The sequence below is a fragment of the Chanodichthys erythropterus genome, chromosome 23 (genome assembly GCF_024489055.1).
Source record: "Chanodichthys erythropterus isolate Z2021 chromosome 23, ASM2448905v1, whole genome shotgun sequence".
Lineage (NCBI taxonomy): Eukaryota > Metazoa > Chordata > Actinopteri > Cypriniformes > Xenocyprididae > Chanodichthys > Chanodichthys erythropterus.
In genome coordinates this window covers 19996995-20024950 of record NC_090243.1, presented here as the reverse complement: position 1 = coordinate 20024950, position 27956 = coordinate 19996995, and the positions used below count along the sequence as shown (strand labels likewise).

The 27956-nt window shown below is 39.3% G+C and overlaps 1 protein-coding gene and 1 long non-coding RNA gene across 3 annotated transcripts in view; one reads left to right on the top strand and one right to left on the bottom strand.

The window, feature by feature from the left end:
* The window catches only part of LOC137014248 (uncharacterized), a 439549-nt gene that overhangs the window by 402753 nt on the left and 8840 nt on the right, over positions 1-27956 (top strand). The gene's annotated exons all lie outside the window — the stretch shown is intronic.
* LOC137014038 (receptor-type tyrosine-protein phosphatase eta) lies at positions 25-27940 on the bottom strand. The gene is made up of 9 exons (XM_067378139.1): positions 27639-27940; positions 23497-24294; positions 21287-21544; positions 5526-5792; positions 5068-5349; positions 1592-1846; positions 1212-1478; positions 964-1061; positions 25-717 (listed from the first exon to the last, which is right to left on the bottom strand). Exons 1-9 carry the CDS (start codon positions 27667-27669, stop codon positions 634-636), a joined length of 2340 nt encoding a protein of 779 aa, XP_067234240.1. The 5' UTR covers positions 27670-27940; the 3' UTR covers positions 25-633.

Below are 27956 nucleotides of genomic sequence, written 5' to 3'. Positions count from 1 at the left end.
TATTTATTATGAAACCAATCCCCCAAAAAATCTAAAATAGTAACAATAAAAATTCCACCATAATAATTAAAACTGCAATTCACATGTCACTGACAAAAATGATTACATGTTACAGTGTTACACAAATGAATTATATCTCCCTTGACTACAGCAAATTATCATCACACCACAATATTCACAGTACACAGGTCTGCATTTTGTAAAAAGAAAAAAATGCAATTGAAAACCAATGAGAACCCAAACTACTGAGAGCATCTTTCAAGAAAAGCTTAAAAGTGTCTGCTAAACAACAAAATCCAAAATCACAATCAGAAAACAAAACAAATCACACAACATTTCAGTAATATTTTTTTAGTAATATTTTTTTTCATGTTAGCTACTGTAAAAAAAAGTCAACTTAAATTTTTAAGTATCAAATCAAGTCATTTCAACTTAAAATGGAGCAGAAGCTTGTATTATCTTATAAATTATCTTGATGAGTTCATGTAAAGACATACAGTATGGTTTTATGACGTAATGATCGTATCCATAGGGATTCAAAGGACAGAGAGTCAAGGTTAAATAGAAATCATACAAATATTTGTTAAGAAATTAATGATAATAAATGTGACTGCTTGGAACCCAGCGTTTGCTTTAAGGATTGTTCACTTTCCTCTCCACCCACTTCAGCTTCCAGTGGACCAAGTCTTGAAATCCATTATTAAATGTTTTGTCCAGCTGAAAGACAGAATGGAAATTTTAGTTTATTTCACTTGAATCTTTTGTTTTTATATTGAGCCTTCAAGAAAAAAGAGGTTTACATAATCCGTACAAGCATTTATCAATAGTGCAAATGACTTCCATAATATTAATCGTAATCTAACTCTTGGGCAGTGATCAAGGTTTCTTCAATTGTCATCTTTATTTCTAATGTACATTCATTTAATGATAATTCTGTTAGTGTAAGGTCGAACATCTCCTCACCTCTTTTAATAGATCAGTCTGAGTTTCATTTTTTTCACACTGAAGTGGCGTTTCAGAGGAGCACAACATTGTGAGGATCAGTGTCCTCTTCTCAGGCTCTGGAAACAAATGACAGATTTAAAACAAGAGATATTCAAAAACATTCTTTTTAATCTGAAAAACATGTCTCAGCAAAGCATTTTAATAACCTGTTAAAATAGCATAGTTATGATACACAAAGTGTATCGTAATGTTTGCTTCATCTTTACCTGTTTTTGCAGAAGCGTTGACTGGTAAACTCATATCAGTATCTGTCACAACTCTGACATTAAAGTCATATCTTGTTCCTGGATGTAAATTTGTATAGGTGATGTTTGTAGATGTTGTAAAATTTGTATCATCTATGTTCCAAAAGGCAGCACGATAGTCCACCTTATACTGAATCGTGGCTCCTGTTGACTTGTCTGGAGCTCCCCATTGTACATATATGGTGGTTTTGTCAGAAGTAGCATTTACCCAACTAGGACTAGTCGGGACTGTGGATTGATATGTGAGATGTTACTGTATTTGAACTGAAAAGCTGATAAAGATAGTTATATAAGCTACTGGACAAATTGGCTGAAAATAAAGCAATGCAGTAAATACTCACGGGTGTAAATTGTTTTTTTAGCATCATCACTTGTCAGATCACCATTAACAGTGACAACTGTAACTGTGTACTCCACTCCTGCCTTCAGGTCGCGGAAAGGGTAACTCAAGCTACTAGTGTCGTCAGTTTTTTTATAAGAGAAAGAAGTTGTTTCAATCGTCACAATGAATTTTTCATAATGCCCTGCTACTAATGTCCAGCTGGCTTCTATGGAATCACTTTTGGGAACCAAAGTGAGGTCGACAGTATTCGGGCCTGCATTAAAAAAATAAAGGATAGAGAGAGACAGAGAGAGAAGAAAACGAGCAGTCTGTTAGAATTTAGGAAATGGTACAACATTGTTGAATGCAGGCTTAAAAAAATTCTAAGCAGTCATTTGGACATCACTATATATTTTTCACTCTTAAAAACTCCTTCAGTTGTTTGTGGAAGCTTGTTTCTGCCACAGAATATAAAAAATAAATAAATTGTGACTTTTTATTTCACACAATAAGACTTTTTTGGTAACACTTTACAATAACAGTACATGAATAACCATGAACTAATACCTGAGTTAATAGTTACTTCAACATGAACTCATGATTAGTTAAGATATGAACTAATGAAGAGTGATCCTTAACTACGACAGGAGTCATAGGGATTCATGCATGAAAACAGCAGCCTTAACTACGCGTTAATACATGTTTGATAATTAATGCATTAATTAACATTTAGGGTAAACTAAATCAAACAGTCTCTATAAGAAGGAATAATACATATTTGGACTTTGAACTTACATCAGTTCCTGAGGAATCGGTTCCCAAAAAAATAACCAAACAGGAAACATGAACTAAGGTCAGGGAACGTTTGCTGGGATCAGATTCAGAAGTTCACTCTCCATCCAGACACAGGCTGTGATCATATACTGTACCTCCATTCTCTGACTTTTTGAAAAGTCACACAACATCACTTAACTGGGCTGATTACTTATATAGTTGTGTTAGTACAAGTGTATTTGATAGTAAGTTAATGATAATCATGAGCTGAATTTGGTAAGTAGTTAACAGTGAATTAATTATGATTGTGCCCCCTCAAGTAAAGTCATGACATAAGTATACATTAACAAACCATTAGTTGATGTTAGTATATGCTTAGTTAATAATGAGTTAATTATGATTGTGCCCCCTCAAGTAAAGTCATGACATGATGCACATATCACACATCATTAACTAATATATGAATAAACACTATAGAGTGCCATCCTTATTCCTTTACACCCCGGTACAAAAAAACTAAAATAAAAAGTATTTGTATTTTATTTTTATTTATATAATTAAACATTTATGGACTTGAAAGCAAGCCATAAACATACCTGTAAAGACACACATAAGGCACATTTACATGTAAAATAGCACGCGTCCACAAGCTAATGCTAATCAAAACATATACATTTAAATGACAAAAATACAAATACAGTTAATAACTGCACATAACCTCCTGAAAATCCCAATAAAACATACATGTAAATATGTCTTTAATTATTAATTCGGCTTACCAAAGCAGTCAACATTTATTAGTTTAAAATGCCAGCAACACAACAAACGCGCCAAGAGAAGAGAACACCTAGCGTGCGCCACTAATGAGTGTCCCGCCAGAAACAAACCCTACATACTTTAGTTCCGGGAATAAACTATGACTATTTAGCTATATGACTAAATATAAATGAACTGTAAAAATCAGAAAACAGTTTAGATCAAATAAAATTTATTAGTGGTAGTTAGTCTATTTTCCACATTTGATTAGACAGCTCTATGTAATTAATGGCTAAATAATCATGTGCCATTGCAATTATTTGTCACAAAGCTGCAGATGGCAGATTATGATATTACAGTGTAAATTATGACAGTATTAAATCGCGTTTAATTCAAATTAAATTAAATTAGTACTTCTTGTTTACTCTTATGGAGGCTGATTTATTTAGTTTACCCCTAAATGTTAATTAATGCATTAATTATCAAACATGTATTAATGCGTAGTTAAGGCTGCTGTTTTCATGCATGAATCCTTATGACTCCTGTCGTAGTTAAGGATCACTCTTCATTAGTTCATATCTTAACTAATCATGAGTTCATGTTGAAGTAACTATTAATTTAGGTATTAGTTCATGGTTATTCATGTACTGTTATTGTAAAGTGTTACTACTTTTTTTGCTTGCAACTGACAGTTTATATTTCAGACTTCTTTTCTCAGAATTGTGAGTTATTAACTCTATATTTATATTTTGCAATTCTTTTTTTTTCAGAAATTAGATTCACTTTCCATTGATAATTCTATAATCTCTCCATCTTCCCAGGTTAAGAGTCTGGGTGTCGTCCTCGATAGTACTTTGTCTTTTGAAACGCGTCTGCATATTTCCATCAGCTGTCTCCGTCCGTTTCTCACATCCAATTCCACAGCCATTCTTGTACACGCTCTAGTCACTTCACACATTGATTATTGTAATTCTTTTCTATTTGGGTTACCTCACAAACTTCTTCATAAACTTCAGTTGGTCCACAACTCATCCGCCCATATAATCACTAAAACCTCTACATTGTCTTCCTGTTAAATATCGGGTAGAATACAAGATTTTGCTTCTCACTTTCAAAGCTCTTCACAATCTCGCACCCTCATATCTCTCCAAATTGCTTCATATCTACACCCCGAAGCGTACACTTCGATCTTCTTCTTCTCTCTCTCTTGTTGTTCCCTCTGTTCGTTTAGTCACTATGGGGTCCAGGGCGTTCAGCTGTGCTGCTCCACATCTATGGAATTCTCTTCCACAATCTTTACAAGAAAGTGATTGTCTGGCTACTTTTAAATCACGTCTTAAAATGTATCTTTCTCTGATCAGTTTTAAATATTGTATGTTAAATAGTTGTTTTATTGTGTCTTGATTTGTTTTATGATTATCATTTTACTGTACAGTGTCCTTGAGTGTTTTGAAAGGCACCTTAAATTAAATGTATTATTATTATATAAAGGGTTAGTTCACCCAAAAATTTTGAAGTCTAAATTGTGATATAAATTCAAAATTGCGAGGAAAAAAGTCAGAATAGGGCGATATAAACTTGCAACTGCAAGTTATAAAGTTTGAATTGTGAGATAAAAAAAAAAAAAAAACGCAATTAACTTTTTTAGTTGCGAGTTTATATCTCACATATGGCTTTTTTTCTCAGAATTGTGAGATTTAAACTCACAATTGCAAATTTTAAAGTCCAAACTGCAATTGCGAAAAAATGTCTGAATTGAGCAATATAAACTCAAAATTGCAAGAAAATAATCTGAATTGTGAGATAAAAAGTTTCAATTACCTTTTTTATTTTTTTACATGGTGGAAACAAGCTTCCATAGTTGTTCAACTGTCAACTCACATTCAACTTTATCACATGCGCTAAGCATTTGTGTCAATTAAAATATGCATGATATGAAATGTAATAAGTGAGCATGAGACTCACGTGTGTATGCTGGGATTCCAACCATTTCTCCTTGTAGCTTGTCATTGTTTGTTAGTGCTGCCACACACAGGCAATACTTGGTGCCATCTGTTTTATTTCTCTCATTTATTGATTCGCTTATTGTATTGATGCAGTTTGTTGGATTCTTACAGGTAGTACAGTCACTGCCTTCATAAAGACAATAGCGGTACCCTGAATTGTTACCAGCAAGAAGCTTCCAAGAGGCTGTAATTTCTGTGCTGTGATTATTTGCTGATGTTAGGTTTACAACCTTTGAAGGCTCTGAAAAATAAATAATACCCACAAAAGCAGTTAGTCTACCAAAAACATGTAGTTTTAGTCAACATCAGTTTGTTGATATTCTAATTTTGCGCATAATAAAGTTACATTTGCAACTGGAAACATAGCTATTGATGTTCTTTCATGATACAGTCAAGTATGAAACTTTCTGCACTTACTGGTGTAATCAGAAACGCTGCTCGACACTCCTTCAATATTGTCATTCACTATAGCTTTAACTGTGAAACTATACTCAAATCCTGGAGAAAGACCTGTAACAGTGCACTCGTTGCTGTCCTTGCATTTGCTTTTTTGAGTCTGGGATTCATTCTGCTTCCTGTACTCTACTGAATAGAAGTCACTGTCTCCTTCTGGTTTACTCCAGTTGAGTAAGATGCTTTCAGTCGTCACGCTCACTACTGTCAGATCTTTAACAGCAGATGGCACTGAAAGAGAGACATTCTGTTCATCAGTCACCATACTGAAAACTAATAAAGTAATCGTTTTTTGCATTGTGTTGATTAAAAACAATCCACGGCATAGGACTGCAGAATGGTATATGGATTTACAATATTAAAGCACCTCATTATGCTTCATTATACATTTCATGTAATATGTGAATGCAAAAGGTCTGTTTCAAAGATAAAAGATTGTTGTCTCCTAAAAAGTGATTTTGAACTGCCGGAAATGAGTCAGTAAATTTCAGTGTGCTCAAATCTATAGGTTTGTAACAAATTTGCATAATGCCAGTCTATGGTGAAGCATCGGATCATGAATGAAACAGTGTATTGAATTTGCCAAAGTCACGTGATTTCAGCCGTTGGCTGTTTGACACACGATCCGATTCATGATTCGACACGCTGATTCATTCATGATCCGATGCTTCCTGAAGCAGTGTTTTGAAATCGGCCATTACTATAAAAATTGTTATTTTGTTTTTTTGGCGCACCAAAAATATTCTTGTGGCTTTATAATATTAATATTAAACTACTGTACTCACATGAACTGATTTAAATATGTTTTTAGTACATTAATGGATCTTGAGAGAGGAAATGTCAATGCTCCCTATGAAGGCCCCACGGAGCCATCGGATTTCAACTAAAATATCTTAATTTGTTCTGAAGATGAACGAAGGACTTACGAGTGTGAAACGAAATAAAATGAAAATGAAAGCAAGATAATTAACACTTTCAAACACCCAGAAAAATATTAAAGACATATTTAAAACCATTGGTGAGACTAAAATGGTTCAACCTTAATGTTATGAAGTGACAAGAATACTTTTTGTGCACCAAAGCAACAAAATAACGACTTTATTCAACAATATCTAGTTATGGTCAATTTCAAAACACAGCTTCATGAAGCTTCGAGGCTTTACAAATCTTTTGTTTCGAATCAGTCATTTGAAGTGTGCATCAAAGTCCCAAAGTCACGCCCCCCAGTGGTGAACCATTGAAATTTATAAACACTTATGAAGCCTAGTTTACTGAAATCACGTGACTTTGGTAATGTGATACATGCTCTGAAACACTGAATCGAATCAAAAGATTTGTAAAGCTTCGAAGCTTAATGAAGCAGTGTTTTGAAATTGCCCATCACAAGATATTGTTGAATAAAGTCGTTATTTTGTTTTTGTTTTTTGATGCACAAAAAGTATTCTTGTCCCTTCATAACATTAAGGTTCAACCACTGTAGTCACATGAACAGTTTTAAATATGTCTTTAGTAGCTTTCTGGGCATCTGAAAGTGTTAATTATCTTACTATCAATGCAGGCCTCACTGAGCCATCGGATTTTATCAAAAATATTTTAATTTGTGTTCCGAAGATGAACAAAGGTAAACGATACTGTTACTATGAAATCTATAAATTGCAAATGATCTTGAAATTGTGCACAGCTGAATGGTTTCGACCCTTCGCCGGGAGTTTGATTGACAGGCGATCTAACCAATCATAATGCCGAATCCACAATTTTGTCCGACAAAGCAGTCAAGGGAGTTAGTAAATTAAAGGATTTCAAATAAAAATTTCCTGATAATTTACTCACCCCCATGTCATCTAAGATGTTCATGTCTTTCTTTCTTTAGTCAAAATAAATTAAGGTTTTTGATGAAAACATTCCAGGATTTTTCTCCTTATAGTGGCCTCCAGATGGTTAAAGATCGAAATTACAGTTTCAGTGCAGCTTCAAAGGGCTTTAAACAATACCAGACAAGGAATAAGCATCTTATCTAGAGAAACGATCAGTCATTTTTGAAAAAAATACAACTTTATTTGCTTTATAAACACAAATGATCGCCTTGCACGTTCTTCCGCTTTCAGTATTCTTCAAAAAGCTTACGCTGTGTAACGAATGTGTAGCGGTTATTAATCAATTTATGGATGAAATATGAATATAATAATTCATAAGGTTATGAATAAATTATGATTCATATATCGACCCAATGGGGAATTAAACATATATTGTGAATCAATTACAACGAATTATAATCAATTACATATATGATTAGTTCTGGTTTAATAATTATTTAGAGAAACTGTTCGTTTGTCCAGCAAACTAAGTCCCTCACAGAATATTATAAACGGAGTTATTCTCTGGCCATGGAAATAACTAAAGCATAAAGCGATCGAAAAAACGTTAAAGTGACTTGGTCTTCAGTTGGAAGAACAACAGAACAATCGAGCATGAATTAAGTGTTTTAATATATGCAGCTACGAATACAGAGGTTATACATCTAAATATATATATACAAGAAAATACATATATATACACGAGAATGAAACTGAAGAAAAGACAGGGAAAGAAAGATGATCAAAGAATGGCAAATTACACAGTTAAACCCTTTTGAGAGAGCCAGCACAGAAATCAGTTTAGACAAATTTAAGGTAAATGATAATACTTGCTTATTGGTTCAAGTCCGTGAGTAGCAGTTTCAACGCGCTTGGCTTGGTCCTTTCCGAGAGGGTTTCTCCGGCGGGGTTTTCAAAAGAGGTTTAAACTTAAGTAACTTAACCGAAGAGAGAGAGAGAGAAAGGAAGTGGTCCTCCCGAGCTGCGCGCGTGGTTGGGAAGCGCGGTCACCTGAGGCGTCCGGGGAGACGTGCACGAGACGATCGGGAGGTCACCGGGAGAGAACACGGGAGAGAGAGAGTCTGGAATTGTGCGTCTTTGCTTTTATGACAGATAAGCCGACACACCTCCTTGAGGTGGGGTAGCCAATAACATGGGTGCAAAGTTGGCGGGAAAGCTTTTCCTTTGCTTGGCCTCACGACTTAATCTGCATGAGTTATGACTATCAATTCAGATCTCCAAATGGAGTGTGTTCTTCACAGTATCATTAAACACATAGAAAAATGCATTTGTCAGCGGTGTGACATATCTCAGTAAATAGCTTGTGTCCGGAGCTTTACGGCGAGACCAAACTCGATAGGTCAGAAAGGCATAGGAGAGAAGTTATGGTTTACAGACAAAATTATATCGTTAAAATGCACACTAGCACAAATACACTCATTTAAACACTAGGAAACATGCATAGGCCCTAAAAATATATGAAATATATATTTCAGCATAGTGGTAGTTTACAAATACAGTTGAAAATGTATGATTGTGTGTTTCTGTGTCTGTCTGTGTGTGTGTTTTTGTGTGTCCCTGTGTGTGTGGGGTGTTGGAATGTGGATCTGGTCAGTCTCTGGGGGGTTTTACAACCCAGTCCAGCATGCTAAAAGCGTTCTGGACATTCCAAAGTTTATTGATTATCCTGCTCCGTGGGCATACGCTACAGTTTCCCCTTTCGGCCAACGAAGTTCCTGTGCGGACTTCGTTGGACGGTAACCAAGTTCGATGGCACATGGATCCGGATGGTCACGCAGCAGGTGGTTCCTACTGGTCCTTGAGGGAGAGCAGATAAGCACCTGTCCGTGGATTCTTGCATCCCTTTGATCCCTTGGGATAGGATGAAGGCCAGGCCCCGGGCGAGTGCGTACTTGATTGCCATGGAGAGGCAACGGATTGTGTTGGCAGCAGTCCAAGCTCGGGCTCTAGGTGAGCTGGTCAGGACAGGCAGTCGTGAGAGTGCTTGGAGGGCTGCATCAGTGGGAGTACTGTCACTTAGCTGGGACCCCCCTTTGTCAATCCTCAGTTCCATTCCTGGATCTAAGGTGTGATTGTGATCCCTGGGGGAAGATGGGATTTCCAGTTCTGACTGGTCCTCTTTGCTTGAGAGACAGTGCACTGCCAGGTGGCTGTGATAAAGGATGGAACTCAGGGGTAAATGGATCCTCTTACTTGGATTGGGCAGCCTGACATGAGTGGCGGTGTTGTGCTGATTGTAGATTACGATGGCAGCATGAGTGGGGGTGTGGATGAGCAGTCGATCACCCACAGTCTCGGCTTGTGTTCCGATAACTGGGGTGCGAGGCTTGGCCGGGCAGCGTGTGTCGCTGGTCATGGGCTGCAACCGGCCCATTCCTTCAGTGTGGTTTCTGAGGAAGAGCTGGTTTGGGCAGAAGTACTGAAAGTCTTTGGTGAAACTACACCTGCGAAAGTGGGGAGCCGGGCACAGCCGTGGGTTGCTGTTGTGGTAGGCTACCGCAACTGAGGTGTGTTTCTTGGCATGGGTGTTACGTTGCCGCCACCTGACATTGACCATGTCTTTGGGTCTGCCAGTAGCAAAGTCCAGCACAGTTTGTGTAGGATACTGAGGACTCCTATTCATAGCCACTCTGTCCATAGAGAAGCTAATTTCTCGCAGCAGGTCTGTCAACAGAGCTATAACCAGCTGATTTTGGGCAAAGTCATTCTGGAGGACTGTAAACAGTTGCTTCCTTGAGTTCGCAGTTTGGATCAGCAGGAAACTGTGAGTGCGGAGAACCACCGCAATACCTTTCCAGGATTTGCAGGTGGTTTGCAGGGTTTGGCTCTGTGTTGCGAGTTGCTTTCTCAGTTGTAGGCGGAGCTTGTTGTGCTGCTGATGAGGGGAGCAGGCTGTGATGAGACTCAAGTCTCCTGGTTGGTACAGATGCAACGGCAGTGGCACCTGCCGTGCCATCAGTAGTTCTGTGGGGAACACCTGAGTTGACTCCTGTACGGTGTCTGTGATGGCCATGAGCATCAGAGGAGGTTTTACCGTCCAGTCTTTCTGGTCGACTGACCGTGGAAATGTGATTCCTCGGTTTTGCAGTGAAGCTCGGTGCTTTGCGTTTGCAGTCTGGACATGACGGTAAACTTGACATCCTCTGGCGTGCTCTGCCACATCTTGCTGCATGCTGGGCCAGTGCGCCACTTGTTTTAATGTCTCGTCCGTAGTTCTGGTGCCATGGTGTTTGGCACATGGTGTGTCGTGGGTGTATATCAGTTCACCCCCCTTTTGGCCCTGTGGCAGTACAAGCTTTGGCGCTGTGAGGACATCAGGGACATACTTTAGAAAGTTTATTCCCACACGCAGCATGTGGTCGGTCTCGTGCAGTCGTTTGTTGCTAGGGGCCGCCGTGGGACCAGATGCCGGGAACGGGAGGTTGGAGGGGTCTGAGTGGTGGTACAAAACATGTCGAATGGAAATGTTGGAAAGTTTGGTTGTCAGTGGCAGTGGCAGTAAGGTGGGAAATGTTGCAGGAACAGTCCGCTGGCTGCGGGTTGTTGTTGCCACACTAAGGGTGGGTGAATGGGGTGGGTGTGACCATAGCTTGTTATGCAGTGTGCCAGTCTTGGCAAGGGCATTAGTTTGGTCGTTCACACCTTTGTCACGCCCTGGTTGCTTCAAGCATCTTTTCACCTTTTCCCAGTAAACGATCATGTCGTGTGCTTGGGTGAGGTGATCACGTGTCTGGAACATGTGTTGATGTTTCACCTGCTTGTTGCATTCAGTCTTGAAACCAGTTTGTTTCCAGCCCAGAAGATGGCATGTGAAACAAGGTCTGGCAACGTGTGAGTCTGTGCACATGAGTTCCCTGATGTTATGAGCTGAGGAGACGTGAAGGGTTTTGAGGGTAGCTGCTGCTTCACCATATTGACATGACTGGGGACCCCACCTGCTGTTCTGTGGTTGGCAGGGTTGGTTTCTTAACCATCGTACCCCTGCATTTGCCTGTGGGATGCCCTCATGGTTGTAGGAACGTCCATCGACATAGGCCGTGGGCATTCCTTGGCACGCATTCTCTTTGAGGTATCTGTGACAGGCTGGTCGCTGTTGTTGGGGTACCAGTATCTCAAGTGTCAACGCTGGTGTGCTGTTATAGCAGTTTTGATAGGCAGCTGAATCTCCGCTCCGTGCAGACTTGTGCTTTCTGGCACGTTGTGGCAGTGGCACCTGCTGGTTCAGCCTCCTGAAGTCGCTGGTGGGTCGCCACTTGCTGTCTGGTTTGACAATGGACCAGGTAGGGACTGAATAGGTGCTGTTGCATGGGCAGATAACACCTTTTCCTTCTGTTGAATGAACAACCTCCTGTACTGGTTCATGTGGGGCGATGTGACCTTCGTACTGCCTGATTAAGGTGGGAGGAGCATTTGGGTGTGTTGCACTATGCACTGTGTGAAGTTTAGTGAGACCACAGCATAAAAGGTCTTTGTCAAATGTCACTTTGAATTTGTGCAAGACGTTTCTGAGTCTTCGACAGTCTGCATCATTCTTTAGCGCACTTGCATCTTTCTGGATCTGTTGGCCTTTAGGCTCAAACCTTGGGAAGGGCTCCTCTGTTGTAGTGTAAGCTGTCAGGTTGGCTGTCCGAGGTGCAGCGCTTTCCTGAGTTTCACAGGCAGGCTGGTTAGCGACTGTGGGTACTGCAAGGTGTTTGTCCTCCATCAGCTCCGTTCTGTGCACCTGTTCTGTGGGTACCAGTTTGATGGAAGTGATGGAGATGCTCTTGAAGGATGCTGTGAAACTTGTGTTGCTTAAGCTTCCTTCTGGGACCATGGCAGCTGGGATTAAGTTAATGACTGTTAACTTGCGTTCAAAGTCATAGGGGCCGTGGTCCATTATCCATTCTAGATGGTGGGCTTTGGGAATGCTGATGTCTGTGACCATGCATTCGTTGAGCCAGCTGTGAACTACGTAGGGTGACACTTCAGTTAGCGGTGTGGCTTTTAGAGCAAGTCCAAGTTCCACGCCTTCAGGTGACAGTGTGAAGGAGCCCAGCATGTGGCTTAGGGTTTGACCCCATTGCCTGTTGAGCCAAACAGCACCCCCTTTGGTGTAAGGTGGTACTACAATTTCCTGTATGTTGATCCAAACAGCACCCCCTTTGGTGTAAGGTGGTACTACAGGTTCCTGTATGTTGATCAGGATGCAGACCTGTTGGATAGTCTGGCCTGACAGGAAGTTGGCAGTGTTGACAGGAACAACAGGAAGCTGTACAGTCATTGGGGCCCACAACAACTCATTTGCACTGTCCGTATGAGCACTAGAGTGCATCAGGATGTCTGGAAGGACCAGGAAGTGATGGGTTAAATGCCGGTTGTTCCATTTGAAGTTCACAACGCAGATGTCCTTGACGGTCATCATGGTTGACAGACGAAAGTCCAATGGGAAGCGTATTTGCAAGTTGACAAATGGGAGGTCCGGTGTTCCTTCAATGAGGGCACTTAACAGCGTGTGGCTGAAGGCTGAGTTGTCTGCCCACAGTGTGAGAATAATGTCTGTTGTAGTTACATCATTCAGCTGTGAGTCTGTCATGACCTTGGAGCAGAGGGAGCTACAGTCTATGGTGGGTTGAAGTGTGCCGGGTAGCGAACTTGAACTGTGCTCTAAGACCGGGTTCCCGCGGTTAGCTGGGAGATTTCCCGCGACCTCTGTGACCTGACCGTCTGGCTCAGGTGGCCTGGGTGACTGGGAAGGCAGAAGTTCACACACTTGAGCCCAGATTTTCAGTGGTCTGGCGTTCAATAAGGGCTCAAAACAGTCTAGCAGGTCTTTGTGAGTGGAACAGAGAAACGTGTCCATTTGCGCTACGCACACAGGAGGTACCAGGCTCACTCGACCAATGGTGTGGTGTGTGGGAGCTGTGTGTTCAAGGTGGACCTCATTTGGACTGTGCGACTGCACATTCAGCTCACATCTTTGTGACTTGAGAGTCTGAGTTTGTCTTTCAGCTTCATTTCTCAGTCTTTCAAAAAGGTAAGGACAGGTTTCTGGACAGTGATCGGAGTCTGGGTAACTGGTTGGAATTTCTACAGTCTTTTTAGACGCAGTTCTCTGCTTGGCTTGAGCTTCGTCGACCAAGTCTCGCGGCTGCTGAATAGACATGCTGCTTGAGCAGGCCAAGGCTGCCAGATGATCACTCACCGCAGGGTGCAGCTCTCGGAGAAGCAGAGGGTTGAAGATGAAATCTTCCTCCGTTGCTGGCTGGTTACGTGCTCCGTAGTACCCTCTTTGCATTCGGCTGTAGAAAGTGTATGGGTTATTCAGTCTGCCCCGTTTTAGGTCCATGGCAGCAGGGAGCCCTTGATCTGATGCAGGGTCAGAAAGCTTTTGGATCAGAACCTGTCGCAGGTGCTGGCAGTTGGATGTGACAGCTGCTGGCGAAGGTTCTTGGCCGTTGGACGTTTTGGGCAGTGGACTTTTAACCCCATTTGGAATTAGGGCTTCTTGACTGGTTAGGGGAAACTCGGTGATGTGTGTTTCCCCTCCCATGCCACTTTTCAGTACTCTGTAACCAGTGTCAAGTTCATTCACATAGTCTCTTTGTTGTTTCGGAGCCATAACTCCTTTCTGGGCCTGTTTGAGATGATTTTCACAGGTCAGGGCTTTAGTGTGTCTGTCTTTCAGTGTAGTCTCTGCTTTGGCTAGGGGAGCTTTGCTGTGTTGGAGTTTTCCAGTCAGTTTTCTACGCTCCACCTCCAGGTGGAGCTCTGCAAGGGCTTTTTGAAGTCTTTGCAGCTGCTCCTGCAGCTCGGGTTTGGATTCGTCCGCTGTCCAACGCTGGTCCTGGGTCTCGACGAGTCGCTGATCGTGGTGACGATGAATCTGGGCCTGATTCCTCCGGGCGTCCTCCGCCTGGAGCTTGAGGTTGTGGGCGATGGCTCGGATGACTCTCGCCCACTCTTTGTAGCTCGGCATTGGATCGTGGGCCATTAGTCGATTCAGGTTGTCGTCCAGCTGCTCGTTGCTTAGGTGCTGGGGATCCACAGCGTCGTTGGGCAGGATTGTGCTGGTCAGGGAGCCCAACCCGGTCTTGAGTCCGTCCCCATGGGTGCTGGGGCTGGCTGCTCTGAACACGTTAGCTTGCTGTTGGCGAGAGAAAGACAGCACAAACAGAACCAATGCAAGCACGCGCAGGGCTAACGACTTATAATAATGCATGATTATATAATTCTTTGGTTTGGTTCCAGTTAACTGGTGCAGACAGTTAGTGGAATGTAGGCTAGACACTTAATTGTCGATAGCCAAAAGGACCACGCGGGTCAATTTGTGTGGGTGAGTGCCGGATTTGAATAAAGATTTTGACAGGCGGTAGCCCTAAGAGTCCTTTGATGACTCTCGCTGCTCGGTCGTCTATCTATTACTCAGTTTTCCGTGATGGCTCTCACAGGCTCTGCTTTTACATGAACTGAAAGAAACAAACACAGTAGAGAAGCAAAACAGAACAGGGAGGATGCAATTAAATGAGAAATAGAGCAGTAAACAAATAGAAAGGAATCAAAATAGAATCGCAATAAACTAAAACAGAAGGGCTAGAGGGGAGAAGTGAAACTTAAACTTCCTATTCCAGCTGGGTTTATGACGGTGTCAGGCGAGTGCACGGTTGCGTCATAAAACCTAGAGGGATGGTATGGATCGAGAGCCTAAGGGTTGGCCCGCACCTGAGTAATTGAAGAATATGTAATATTCTGTGGCTTTCAATTAGGTGAAGTGACTGTATGTCACTAATTTAGGCCTGGGTGAATCGTGGGTGCTCAGATAAGAACTCAATGGCAGGCCACCTTTCCTCGACGATCAAACACTCTACTGCGGTGTCCGTGGCCACCTGTCCCCTTTGTACCACGGTGCAACCTCTCAAACAGGGAACACCAGCACAATTGCGCACTTTGGCAAGGTATTTGCGCCAACGGCCCGAGTGACCAGTCAAGATTGAGTTTTCCCTGAACTCAGAGTCTGTCCCCTTTACGGGCAGTTACTCCAACGGGCGGTTCTGTCATGCAGAAGCCTGAGCAGGGAAATTAAACAAAATTGCCGCTTGTTGTCACCCCGGGTCTCGTTGCCTCCCTGTACCTGATACACAACTCGCTGATGTCCTTGCGTGTTGCCCGTGATACGAGGTCAGAATGTCCACGATTCACACACGGTTAGTGTAAGAAGCGCCAGGCCAGGTAGCTCCACTCACTGGAACTCACTGGAGCAACCGTCAGCTCACCCCAGGGCGCTAAAGGGCCTTATCTGCAAGTGCACAAACAATCAGGTAAACACGACTTAATTGTAAATTTAAACTCAATTTAAATCTTGTTTAAATAGAATTTAACTAAATTAAGTGTGTAGGATAAAAGAGTAGGGGTATAAAAGGAACTAGCTGGAAGCAGATCAAAAGTAAAAATAACATAAAACAAAAACAAATCAGATGCACTTGATTCAAATTTTGAATTAAACTCTGTTCAATTAAATTTAAATAAGTGCATAGAATAACAGGATGGGAAAAAGCGAAAAGAGGATAATTCAGAGGCACTTGATTCAAATTTGAATTAAACTTGTTCAATTAAATTTAAATGAGTGCATAGAATAACAGAATGGGAGAAAGAAAAGAGAAAGCCTTCCCTATTTGCAGATTTTTCCTAAAGAGAATTGCTTGTTGATAGCAAAATGCCAACTGATTGCCACTACTTAATTTTAAAATTGAATTAAATGTTATTTAATTAAATTCAAAATAAGTGTATGAAATAAGGGAGGCTTGGGTGTGCGTGAATATTATTGCCAGCCAATAACACACAGGACCCAGAACTAAGAGTGAATAAAATAAAACATTAAGTAATAAAGGGAATGAATTTCCAAAGTAAACTAAAGAAATAACTTGAGAGAGAGAAAAGACAAAAAGGGAATGGATGAAATAACACAAAGTGGAATAAAAATAAAATAAATAAACTGAAATAAAATAAAATAAAGTAGATCTGTGAATACAGGAAAAAGAATACAAGGGAAAAGAGAATTGACTTATCTGACAGTGTCCACCAGGGGGCGCACTCTCAGAAAGTGAATTCCCTTGTTGGAAGGGAAACAATTTAAATTAAAAATTTAAACGTGTTTAAATTAAATTTAAATCAGTAAACCACATTCCAACAATGATTGGAAAGCATAACCACCAAAAGCAAATTACTTTTACAACTCCCCGCAGTATAGAGAAGCAAAAGATAACTTGGAGATAATTTCAGTTCAAAGTATGGAGCGGCTTTAACTCAGAACGTCCACGCGGTGGCGTCACTGAGTCCACACAACCAATAAGTAGGGAGGGGTGGCACACCTGAGCAGACTGCCCTCTGGCGTCTGGTCAGAGTTACTGCATCCCCTTTCTTTAATTCGTGATACAAAAACGAGCGCGCTTGTGGGTTTCTGACCCTTACGCTGTTTTAACTGCACGGTCACGATTACAACTATAGAACCTCAGCGGATTCTTTCATAAATATATGTGTACCGTTTTACTCACGGGTACACAACTCTGGGAATCAGTCCCTTTGGTGCAAACTTTAATGCACGCGAATATGTAACTTTTGCGGGATTGCTTCGCCGCTGTTACTAATCAACATTGGATCAGAATGCTGATACGAGCTCCAAATTATTACACATCAATCGATAAACCAGACGGACTGCTTTTCCGATTAGATCTGTAACGGGGATCACGTGGTTTTGGGTAGCTAGTCCAAACGACGTAACCCAGGAGCAAACCGGCTATTGTGAATTTTTGGACGACACAAGAAATTCAGATTCAATAGCGGGTAAATATAATGAGGCCTCGAAAGAGTGGTCGCAGGAATCTCGCCACGACCCTCTAAACTCGCTGAACACGATTCAATTCGTTTATTCAAGCGGAAATTAATATTCAAAACTGTAACTTACTGCAAAGATTGTCGTCCTTCACAGATACGAGCTTGAGATATCAATGGACTGCAGTGTATTTCACGGTCAACCAAGGCTATGCCTGCAGTGTTTCTAGACACAAACAGCAGCTTGTTAACGGTGCGTAGTGAGGACCCGTGCGTCTTCTCACTGAATAAAGCGCGCATTGTAAGTTAAATCATACAAAATTATTCTACATTGCTCTTTTACCGAAAACCAAGTTTAAAATGTTGCCCGCGAATCCTCCACCAAATAATATATGTAACGAATGTGTAGCGGTTATTAATCAATTTATGGATGAAATATGAATATAATAATTCATAAGGTTATGAATAAATTATGATTCATATATCGACCCAATGGGGAATTAAACATATATTGTGAATCAATTACAACGAATTATAATCAATTACATATATGATTAGTTCTGGTTTAATAATTATTTAGAGAAACTGTTCGTTTGTCCAGCAAACTAAGTCCCTCACAGAATATTATAAACGGAGTTATTCTCTGGCCATGGAAATAACTAAAGCATAAAGCGATCGAAAAAACGTTAAAGTGACTTGGTCTTCAGTTGGAAGAACAACAGAACAATCGAGCATGAATTAAGTGTTTTAATATATGCAGCTACGAATACAGAGGTTATACATCTAAATATATATATACAAGAAAATACATATATATACACGAGAATGAAACTGAAGAAAAGACAGGGAAAGAAAGATGATCAAAGAATGGCAAATTACACAGTTAAACCCTTTTGAGAGAGCCAGCACAGAAATCAGTTTAGACAAATTTAAGGTAAATGATAATACTTGCTTATTGGTTCAAGTCCGTGAGTAGCAGTTTCAACGCGCTTGGCTTGGTCCTTTCCGAGAGGGTTTCTCCGGCGGGGTTTTCAAAAGAGGTTTAAACTTAAGTAACTTAACCGAAGAGAGAGAGAGAGAAAGGAAGTGGTCCTCCCGAGCTGCGCGCGTGGTTGGGAAGCGCGGTCACCTGAGGCGTCCGGGGAGACGTGCACGAGACGATCGGGAGGTCACCGGGAGAGAACACGGGAGAGAGAGAGTCTGGAATTGTGCGTCTTTGCTTTTATGACAGATAAGCCGACACACCTCCTTGAGGTGGGGTAGCCAATAACATGGGTGCAAAGTTGGCGGGAAAGCTTTTCCTTTGCTTGGCCTCACGACTTAATCTGCATGAGTTATGACTATCAATTCAGATCTCCAAATGGAGTGTGTTCTTCACAGTATCATTAAACACATAGAAAAATGCATTTGTCAGCGGTGTGACATATCTCAGTAAATAGCTTGTGTCCGGAGCTTTACGGCGAGACCAAACTCGATAGGTCAGAAAGGCATAGGAGAGAAGTTATGGTTTACAGACAAAATTATATCGTTAAAATGCACACTAGCACAAATACACTCATTTAAACACTAGGAAACATGCATAGGCCCTAAAAATATATGAAATATATATTTCAGCATAGTGGTAGTTTACAAATACAGTTGAAAATGTATGATTGTGTGTTTCTGTGTCTGTCTGTGTGTGTGTTTTTGTGTGTCCCTGTGTGTGTGGGGTGTTGGAATGTGGATCTGGTCAGTCTCTGGGGGGGTTTTACAACCCAGTCCAGCATGCTAAAAGCGTTCTGGACATTCCAAAGTTTATTGATTATCCTGATACGTGTGCATACGCTACAGCTGTAAGTCTTACGCCTTCCCTATTCTACTTACGGAATGAACGCGGCGGCTGTGGTGCACTTTTACACGTCAAAGGCTGTTTTTATAAATCTGAAAGTGGATTTTAGCATGGACAAAATCTGTGTGTATATTTATCTTTTATAAATGAGGTGCCTTCAACAGATTTGGTATTAATATTGCTTGACTGTTTGAACATTGTAATGGGCTATTTTCTTGATGATTGCAGGTAGAGATATATATATATATATATATATATATATATATATATATATATATATATATATATATATATATATATATATATATATATATATATATATACAGTGGGTACGGAAAGTATTCAGACCCCCTTAAATTTTTCACTCTTTGTTATATTGCAGCCATTTGCTAAAATCATTTAAGTTCATTTTTTTCCTCATTAATGTACACACAGCACCCCATATTGACAGAAAAACACAGAATTGTTGACATTTTTGCAGATTTATTAAAAAAGAAAAACTGAAATATCACATGGTCCTAAGTATTCAGACCCTTTGCTGTGACACTCATATATTTAACTCAGGTGCTGTCCATTTCTTCTGATCATCCTTGAGATGGTTCTACGCGTTCATTTGAGTCCAGCTGTGTTTGATTATACTGATTGGACTTGATTAGGAAAGCCACACACCTGTCTATATAAGACCTTACAGCTCACAGTGCATGTCAGAGCAAATGAGAATCATGAGGTCAAAGGAACTGCCTGAAGAGCTCAGAGACAGAATTGTGGCAAGGCACAGATCTGGCCAAGGTTACAAAAAAAATTCTGCTGCACTTAAGGTTCCTAAGAGCACAGTGGCCTCCATAATCCTGTAATGGAAGACGTTTGGGATGACCAGAACCCTTCCTAGAGCTGGCCGTCCGGCCAAACTGAGCTATCGGGGGAGAAGAGCCTTGGTGAGAGAGGTAAAGAAGAAACCCAAAGATCACTGTGGCTGAGCTCCAGAGCTGCAGTCAGGAGATGGGAGAAAGTTGTAGAAAGTCAACAATCACTGCAGCCCTCCACTGCAGGCTTTATGGCAGAGTGGCCCGACGGAAGTCTCTCCTCAGTGCAAGACACATGAAAGCCCACATGGAGTTTGCCAAGATGGTGAGAAATAAGATTCTCTGGTCTGATGAGACCAAGATAGAACTTTTTGGTCTTAATTCTAAGCGGTATGTGTGGAGAAAACCAGGCACTGCTCATCACCTGTCCAATACAGTCCCAACAGTGAAGCATGGTGGTGGCAGCATCATGCTGTGGGGGGGGGGGGGTTTCAGCTGCAGGGACAGGACGACTGGTTGCAATCGAGGGAAAGATGAATGCGGCCAAGTACATGGATATCCTGGATGAAAACCTTCTCCAGAGTGCTCAGAACCTCAGACTGGGCCGAAGGTTTACCTTCCAACAAGACAATGACCCTCAGCACACAGCTAAAATAACGAAGGAGTGGCTTCACAACAACTCCGTGACTGTTCTTGAATGGCCCAGCCAGATCCCTGACTTAAACCCAATTGAGCATCTCTGGAGAGACCTAAAAATGGCTGTCCACCAACGTTTACCATCCGACCTGACAGAACTGGAGAGGATCTGCAAGGAGGAATGGCAGAGGATCCCCAAATCCAGGTGTGAAAAACTTGTTGCATCTTTCCCAAAAAGACTCATGGCTGTATTCGATCAAAAGGGTGCTTCTACTAAATACTGAGCAAAGGGTCTGAATACTTAGGACCATGTGATATTTCAGTTTTTTAATAAATCTGCAAAAATGTCAACAATTCTGTGTTTTTCTGTCAATATGGGGTGCTGTGTGTACATTAATGAGGGGAAAAAATTACTTAAATTATTTTAGCAAATGGCTGCAATATAACAAAGAGTGAAAAATTTAAGGGGGTCTGAATACTTTCTGTACACACTACATATATATATATATATATATATATATATATATATATATATATACACACACACACACACACACACACACATATATATATATATATATATATATATATATATATATATATATACACATATATAATTACCATGTCTGTGCAGTTATTTATTGATTGAGTAGCCATGTAATAAGTGAGATAATGCACAGCCTGCTCGTCTTTATCACAAAGCAATCTCAAGTGGATAGATTACGTTTTCCCTTACTTGTGCTGTACTTGTGCACACTGAAGTCCTAGTCTACTTACCAGTGTAGAAGGAGATATTCTGCGGATTGAGATCCCTGCCACATTTCACAGGAAACACCTGAACACTGTACAGATTTCCTGGGACCAGATCTTGTATTTCTGTATACAGTTTAGTCTTTTCATTGTTAAATGTCTTGTTTGTCTGTTTCCCAGTGATTTTCACTCTGTAGTGAGTGATGTTTCCAGGAGCCTCACTCCAGCTCAGATTGCCTGTGTTCTTGGTCACATTGGAAATGTTTATTTGCCCAAAAAAACGTTCTGTGGACAGATAAGTACAATATATATATCAGCAAAAACTTAAAAATTAAAAGTAAAGGTTCCAAAAGTAGGTTTGATGCCAGTTTTTGGTTCCCCAAGGAAACTTTCAGTGAACAGTTCTTCAAATAGCCATTTTTGTCTCACTGTGAAGAACATTTTAATAATGCAAAGAAGATTTTTCCACAGTATAAGAACCTTTTGTGCAATATAAATGTTTTGTGGTTCATCATGGAACCATCAATGCCAATAAAGAAGTGTGTTTTGGGGAACCAAAAAGGTTCTTCTATAGGGCCTATCACACCAGAGGAACGTTTTCATGGTTCCTAATAAATGTGGCCATTATCAGATTTCCAGTGTGAACAGATTATGGTTCTAAACTGACCCGCATGCGCAAAAGAACGATACAAACAGGGTTGCCAGGTTTTTACCACAAAGTCCACTAAAGGTCTTTTACCACTAAAGGTCCAGTGTGTAATATGTAGAAGGATCTATTGACAGAAATGCAATATAATATACGTAACTATGTTTTCAGAGGTGTATAAAGACCTTACATAATGAACCGCTATGTTTTTATTTCCTTAGAATGAGTATTTTCTATCTACATACACCGCGGGTCCCCTTACATGCCCTTCCACTGACTAGCTTTTGCCCTTGATAATGTTGGTTATGTAAAATTTTTGAATAGACTCCCATGAATGCGCAATCGTGAAGAATGTTAATCTCAAGTGACGTAAAAATCGCATGTATTCCGAAATGACTGCGGTTACATTGCAAAACATTTTACTTGTATCGGATTTAGTCTGAAAAAATCTGAAGTAAAAAGATAAGGTATGATAACAGTCTCTAAAATATTCTAAAAATGTTAATTGTTAACATTGTTAGTACATTATTTCCTAACATTTCCAACAGGCACTGGACATAGACTCCAAAGTCGGTCAGATGTCAAATTTTGATTGAAAATGAAAATCATTGATATCTAAGCCTAATGTTTGATTGATATCTGGCTCCAATGTCATTAAACAACTCAACAAACAGCGTTACCAGCTTCACTTTTACTAACCAGGCTGACTTTATTTCTGTCAAATATGCACAAAAAACTTATTGAGAATTAACATGAGAATTAACATTTTGATGAGGATGTTTAAAATGTTTTTGTTCAATTCAAACTCACCATTATGGTGATTAGTGTTTGTGTGACTTCTTGAGCTTTTGATGTTAGTTTCTTCTCTTGTTATTCTAACTTTGTTTGTTATGGCAAGAACATCAAAAGGAAATGTGATCACATAAAGAATATTGTCAGATTAACAAATATCTTCCAAATTAAAAACTTACTATGTTATGTTATCAAGCAACATTTATAGAATGCTTTTAGAGCGGTCCTAGTTATGGTAGAAACTAAGCTTTTCAAATCTTCGAATCAATTGAACCATCTGTTTTGCAAAATGATTCACTGTTTCAAAGCAACACATGCTGGTGACACCTGCTGGTCAAAATGGAAAACTACAGCCAAAACATTTTTAAAAACCAATTGCATATGTTTTATCGAGAGCATAATCTATCAAATGCAGTTAACTAATCATTAAATATTAAGTGTCTGTATAATATGCATTCTTTTTTATTAATTTAAGTGCTTGTTTTGCTTGTTCTATGGATGGCTCAGCTAAACAAGCCAATAAGAGACTATTAGTATCAACTACGGTTATTCTTTTTAATTATACAAATGTCTCATTAAAATCTATTTAAAACTGTTCAGAAATCAGACATTAGTTCAATGGTTCACCACTGGGGGGCGATCTCTCAGTGAATTTGTGTGATTCACGGCTTCACAAGAGATCTGCCCACAGCAGTGAATCAGTTATCAGTTATGACGTTACAAAACCTCATTTATTGAAATCATATGACTTGCAATAGCACTAACAACACGACACTGTGCTCTAAAACAAAGACCTTACCATCATAACAGATGAAGGGATGACTTTCATTGCATTTTACTTCTTTCCACATGCCATAGCTGAGCAGGACCACGCAAGCATCATCGATGTACACTTCAGAATCCGGCTTGTCTACGAGGATGCAGTTGCTGGCTGTGGTGCTCTCAGTCGTGGTGCCATTTGTTGCGGTATTAAAGGCTGTGCTAAATGTGGTGGCATGAGGGATGGTGCTATATGTTGTGGTGTTAGGGGTGACAGCCTGGGGTATCGCATACGTGTACTTATGCACTGCATCTTTAAGTTCATTATATGTCATATTACATACCATATTTAAGCATTCAAGGATCTCGGTCAGTATAGGACACATTCCATCTGTTTTGTTAGAAGGAGAGGTTACTGGAGTAGTTACTGTAGAGGTTTGTGTTGAGGTCACTGGGGTAGACGTTGGGGTAGTTATTAAGGTGCTCAGTGGAGTTTCTGTAGTTGAGAAACATACAGAAATCTTTTCCTTTACTTTATTTGGCACAGGATGACCAGGGTACCAATTCTGATATGTAACGGGATCCTCATTGGACCATTTGGACCATGGGACGGTGCCATTGTAACTCCTGCGGAGCCCGGTCCAGTAGTTCAAAGAGGCGTTCTTCCGCACAATGAGGTGGACGTTTCCACTGGTGATGGTCGTCAGTTCTTTGAAACATTTCTGGCAGTGCTCCCTGGCCTCATCCCATGTGGTATTTCGGTCAGGGAAAGTGTAGCTGTCCCATGTGGCATTGGGGGAAATATGAAAATAATCCTCCTCTGCCCATATGACTGAGCCTGAATGTGAACAATTAAGTTGTCGTGACATTTGCATACATCGCAAAAATAATACTTCTCTTAACCCTCAGGTGCTCCTCATTTAGGGATCACACTCCTACTCATCCCAGTCAAAAATATCTGAATACCTCAAATGTAACTTTTTTCAATAATGTTTTTTTTAACTCTTTCCCCGCCATTGATGAGATTTCATGTAATTCATGATAACACTTCCTCACCATTGATGAGTTTCTCTGGATTTCCATGTTTTATGGGAGAAACTAAGCTTTTCAAAACTCCAAATCAATTGGACCGGCTGCTTTGAAAATGATGCACAGCTTCGTAAATGCAATGAAAGCATCTTTTTCTTGAAAGGGTTTTTATTAAATGGAATTTACAAATCATCAGATACCATTACATATGAAATGTCTGTTTAAGATGTGATCTTTTATTAATTTGCTGGCCTTGTTTGGTGTTTTATGAAGGGTATGGCTAGTCAGACAATTAACTGTTCTCTTTTCTTTGCTTTTTTATTATAAAAATGTCATCACTAATGTTTACAACTTTATAAAACTGATCTGAGTTTGGGTAAAAATCATATAGACTCTGGTTCATGGGTTCACTGAGATCGTTCCCTAATGGCGAACCATTTTGAAGCCGTTATGACACAATAAAGCCTTGTTTACTGGAATCGTTTGACATTTCAAGCAGTTTCATACGAACTCCTAGACAAGAGTCGAAACAAAAGATTTGCAAAGGTTTCGAAGCTTCTCGAAGCAGTGCAAAACGGCAACCACTAATGTTTTCACTGTTATACTTAAAGTTACACATCATCTGGAATAGTACAACATCTCTGGATTCAACAACAAGTGAAGAAGAAGATTTGTGTAAACCAGAAGGAGCGGATAGCAGATTGCTTACGCACATGCAAGCTAACGTAATCATCAAACATTTAACTGCACATAAATCAAGAGTCTTTTTTGAAAAAAAGCACATGATTTTCTAAGCTTTTTGCTCAAAATGTTGCTTTTTTTAAAGAAATAACCACATTCAAGAATGCATGAAGCTTGAATAAAATGTTTTTGTTTGTATAAAATGAGAAGCTCTCCTCTTCCTTCTGATATATTGTATATATTTATACAACAAAATATTCTGGCAGCCATGAATTACCATGGCGGTAATTCATAGATGTTTTTTATTTTTTTTATTAACCCCATCATTGCTGTGCTTTTTTCCTTCATTGTAGCTGATTTGTAGATTGTACTCTCTGCATTTTCATATTTCCCATTCATTTCTATGGCGCTTATTTGTGACCAGGAGGAATACAAGTGTGACTGTTAAAGACCATTTAACCTTTTCGAATCATGTCCACAATTGTGTTCATATAGCAAGTGCCACAAAAGTGCATTTTGGTAACATAATTTTTCTTTAAAAAATCTAAACATAAACATTTTTTTGTTAAAAGTAACCGAAGGGCACCAGAGGGTTAAGTAAGTTTGCATTAGTATCCAGGTAAAATATCCAGAAATACATTCAGACATTGTATCTTCAATAAAAGTGAAAGTTGTCTTACTGCACTGGCATTAGACTGTTGCAACAGAGAACATTTAAAGCTTACAAAACTGTTAATGGTTCACCATTTAAACATAGTACTGTGAAATCAATGCAAATTATTTAGGCTTGGTTATGCAAACGTTTTAGCTTTTAAGGGTTTAAATGCAAACTGAATTTAAAGAGGAACAGTTGCACAACTGTCAACACATGATTGTAAATGAATAAATGTACTTGTAACCTTACAAAAGTCTTAACATGCAAGATGTTCTCTGTCTTGATATTTAATATTCCTCAAAAAAGCGTTATATATACAGTACAGTCCAAAAGTTTGGAACCACTAAGATTTTTAATGTTTTTAAAAGAAGTTTCGTCTGCTCACCAAGGCTACAAAAAACAGTAAAAACAGTAATATTGTGAAATATTATTACAATTTAAAATAACTGTTTTCTATTTGAATATATTTGACAAAGTAATTTATTCCTGTGATGCAATTTCAAAGCTGAATTTTCAGCATCATTACTCCAGTCACATGATCCTTCAGAAATCATTCTAATATGCTGATTTGCTGCTCAATAACATTTATGATTATTGTCAATGTTGAAAACAGTTGTGCTGCTTCACATTTTTGAATGAATATTCACATTTTTTGAGGAATATTAAATATCAAGAGGACATCTTGCATGTTTCTTAAGACTTTTGTAAGGTTACAAGTACATTTATTCATTTAATATCATAATTTAATGTGTACAATTGTACAAAATATTTGTGTACAATATTTTTTTTCAGGATTATTTGATGAATAGAAAGTTCAAAAGAACAGTGTTTATCTGAAATTTTGTAACATTATAAATGTCTTTACTGCCACGTTTGATTGATTTAATGCATCCTTGCTGAATAAAAGTATTCAAAAAAATAAAAATAAAAATTCTTACTGACCCCAAACTTTTGAACGGTAGTGTATAATGCTACAGAAGCTTTGTATTTCAGATAAATGCTGTTCTTTTGAACTTTCTATTCATCAAGGAATCCTGAAAAAAAAGTACACAACTGTTTTCAACATTGAAAATAATCATAAATGTTTATTGAGCAGCAAATCATCATATTAGAATGATTTCTGAAGGATCATGTGACACTGAAGACTGGAGTAATGATGCTGAAAATTCAGCTTTGCATCACAGGAATAAATTACTTTGTCCAATATATTTGAATAGTACACAGTTATTTTAAATTGTAATAATATTTCACAATATTACTATTTTTTTTTTTTTTACTGTATTTTTAATTAAATAAATGTAGCCTTGGTGAGCAGACGAAACTTCTTTTGAAAACATTAAAAATCTTAGTGGTTCCAAACTTTTGGACTGTACTGTGTATTACTGGTCAAACCTTTGAATAATTAATATATATTTTTTTTAATGTTTTTGAAATGTTTTTTAAGACTTGTTCAAAAAACATTCAAAAGACTTCAAAAATATGAAACAGCACAGCTGTTTTCAACATTGATAATAATCAGAAATGTTTCTTGAGCAGCAAAGCATCATATTAGAATGATTTCTGAAGGATCATGTGACACTGAAGACTGGAGTAAATCAGCTTTGCATCAAATGAATACATTTTTAAATTGTAAACATATTTCACAATAATACTGTTTTTACTGTATTTTGATCAAATAAATCCAGCACTGGTGAACAGAAAAGATCTGAATTATTCCAAGCTTTTGACCTGTAGTGTATGTGTGTATCCTCTCAGCATATATAGGGTAACACATGTTAGCTATAAAGGTAAAGACTTATATTAGTTTACAGACTTACTTAGGAGAAGTGGCAGCCACAGTCCGTTCATCTCACATCTGCTTCTTGACGATTCGCTGGTTGTCAATCTCAGGTCACGATGAGAAATGTACTACACCTGGACAAACTGGACTCTTCAGATTAAGATACTCTATCTGCGATACTCTCCTGTCCACTGATCGTCCTGTTGTGATTCTGTTCTCTACAGTCTCATCTCTAACAACATCCTATTCACACAGTGACTTTGCATAGAAAACCTCAACATTTCCATTGACGTTATTTGCAAATAGCTGGACTATGGACTAACTGAAACATGTGAAAATGTCAGAGTTGTATTTA